This window comes from Geospiza fortis, unplaced genomic scaffold (genome assembly GCF_000277835.1).
Source record: "Geospiza fortis unplaced genomic scaffold, GeoFor_1.0 scaffold23, whole genome shotgun sequence".
Taxonomy (NCBI): Eukaryota; Metazoa; Chordata; class Aves; order Passeriformes; family Thraupidae; genus Geospiza; species Geospiza fortis.
The window spans coordinates 5688383-5689792 of NW_005054303.1; the positions used below are offsets into that span (position 1 = coordinate 5688383).

Below are 1410 nucleotides of genomic sequence, written 5' to 3' on the forward strand. Positions count from 1 at the left end.
TCTGGACGGAGGTGGAGTCACTTTTCATTTAAATCCCTGACTATAAAATGGGCTTAAAGAGAAGCGGGATCTCAGCTGTGCTGCACAGACCCCGGCACGCAGGGTGCGTGGGGGCCCCCCGGCAGCCAGCGCCCTGCAGCACAAGCCGCTGCGATGCTCCACTCCGTCGGCGTTCACACCTTGCAGCTGCTCACCCAGGCGGCCGCCTGCATCCTGCTATTTCCCCGCTTCCTGCTCACCGCCGTGATGCTCTGGCTCCTGGATTTTCTGTGCATTAGGAAGAAGATGCTGACGATGCCCACGGCAGAGGAGGCGGCCAGCGCCAGCGAGGAGCCGCCCCCCGACGACCCCCCGGTCTGTGTGTCCGACTCCAACCGCATGTTCACGCTGGAGTCGCTGAAAGCCGTGTGGCACGGGCAGAAGCTGGACTTCTTCAAGTCGGCGCACGTGGGTTCCTTGGCCCCTAACCCCGAGGTGATCCAGCTGGACGGACAGAAGAGGCTCCGCATCCTGGACTTCGCCCGTGGCAAGAGACCCCTCATCCTCAACTTCGGCAGCTGCACCTGACCCCCGTTCATGGCCCGCCTGAGGTCCTTCCAGCGCCTGGCCGCGCACTTCGTGGACATTGCCGACTTCCTGCTGGTGTACATTGAAGAAGCACACCCCTCCGACGGCTGGGTCAGCTCGGATGCAGCCTACAACATCCCCAAGCACCAGTGCCTCCAGGACAGGCTGCGGGCAGCTCAGCTGATGAGGGAAGGGGCGCCCGATTGCCCCTTGGCCGTGGACACCATGGACAATGCTTCCAGCGCCGCCTACGGTGCCTACTTCGAGAGGCTCTACATCATCCAGGAGGAGAAGGTGATGTACCAGGGAGGCAGAGGACCAGAGGGCTACAAGATCTCGGAGCTGAGGAGCTGGCTAGACCAGTACAAAACCCGGCTCCAGAGCCCCAGCACGGTGGTCATCCAAGTGTAAAAAGGACCTGGCAAGAAGCGCAGGGGTGGAGAGGCGAGGGAGGGCGGGAGGAGAGGTGGGGAGGGAGAAGGCACTGCGTCGCGGATGGCAGGAGCTGTCTTCCCGCGGGGACACTCGAAGGAGGCTGCTGTGCGAGCTTTCGAGCAAGACGTGCCATAGTCCTTTCTCTATTCAAATCATGTTGATTTGCCAGCCACGCTCTGTCAATACTGTATTTCCATGTGCGTTTTGTAAATAACTCTCTTTTTTTCTTTTTTTTTTTTTTCCTAGCGTTTACTATTTTTTAAGGAGGCTCTCTTCCTACGGGATCTCTTCCCGGCTGCGTGTGTGCGCGGGTGTGTGTCTGAAAAGTTGTGTACAAGTGCTCCGTGCTGCCTAGCAAGTGCTTACTGGGATTTCTAGTATTTCTTTGTGATGACCGATTTTGAAATG

The 1410-nt window shown here is 58.6% G+C and overlaps 1 protein-coding gene across 1 annotated transcript; it reads left to right on the forward strand.

The window, feature by feature from the left end:
* The first annotated feature begins 78 nt into the window (after positions 1-78).
* DIO3 (iodothyronine deiodinase 3) lies at positions 79-995 on the forward strand. The gene has a single exon (XM_005431705.2). It carries the CDS (start codon positions 154-156, stop codon positions 976-978), a length of 825 nt encoding a protein of 274 aa, XP_005431762.2. The 5' UTR covers positions 79-153; the 3' UTR covers positions 979-995.
* The last annotated feature ends 415 nt before the right edge of the window (positions 996-1410 follow it).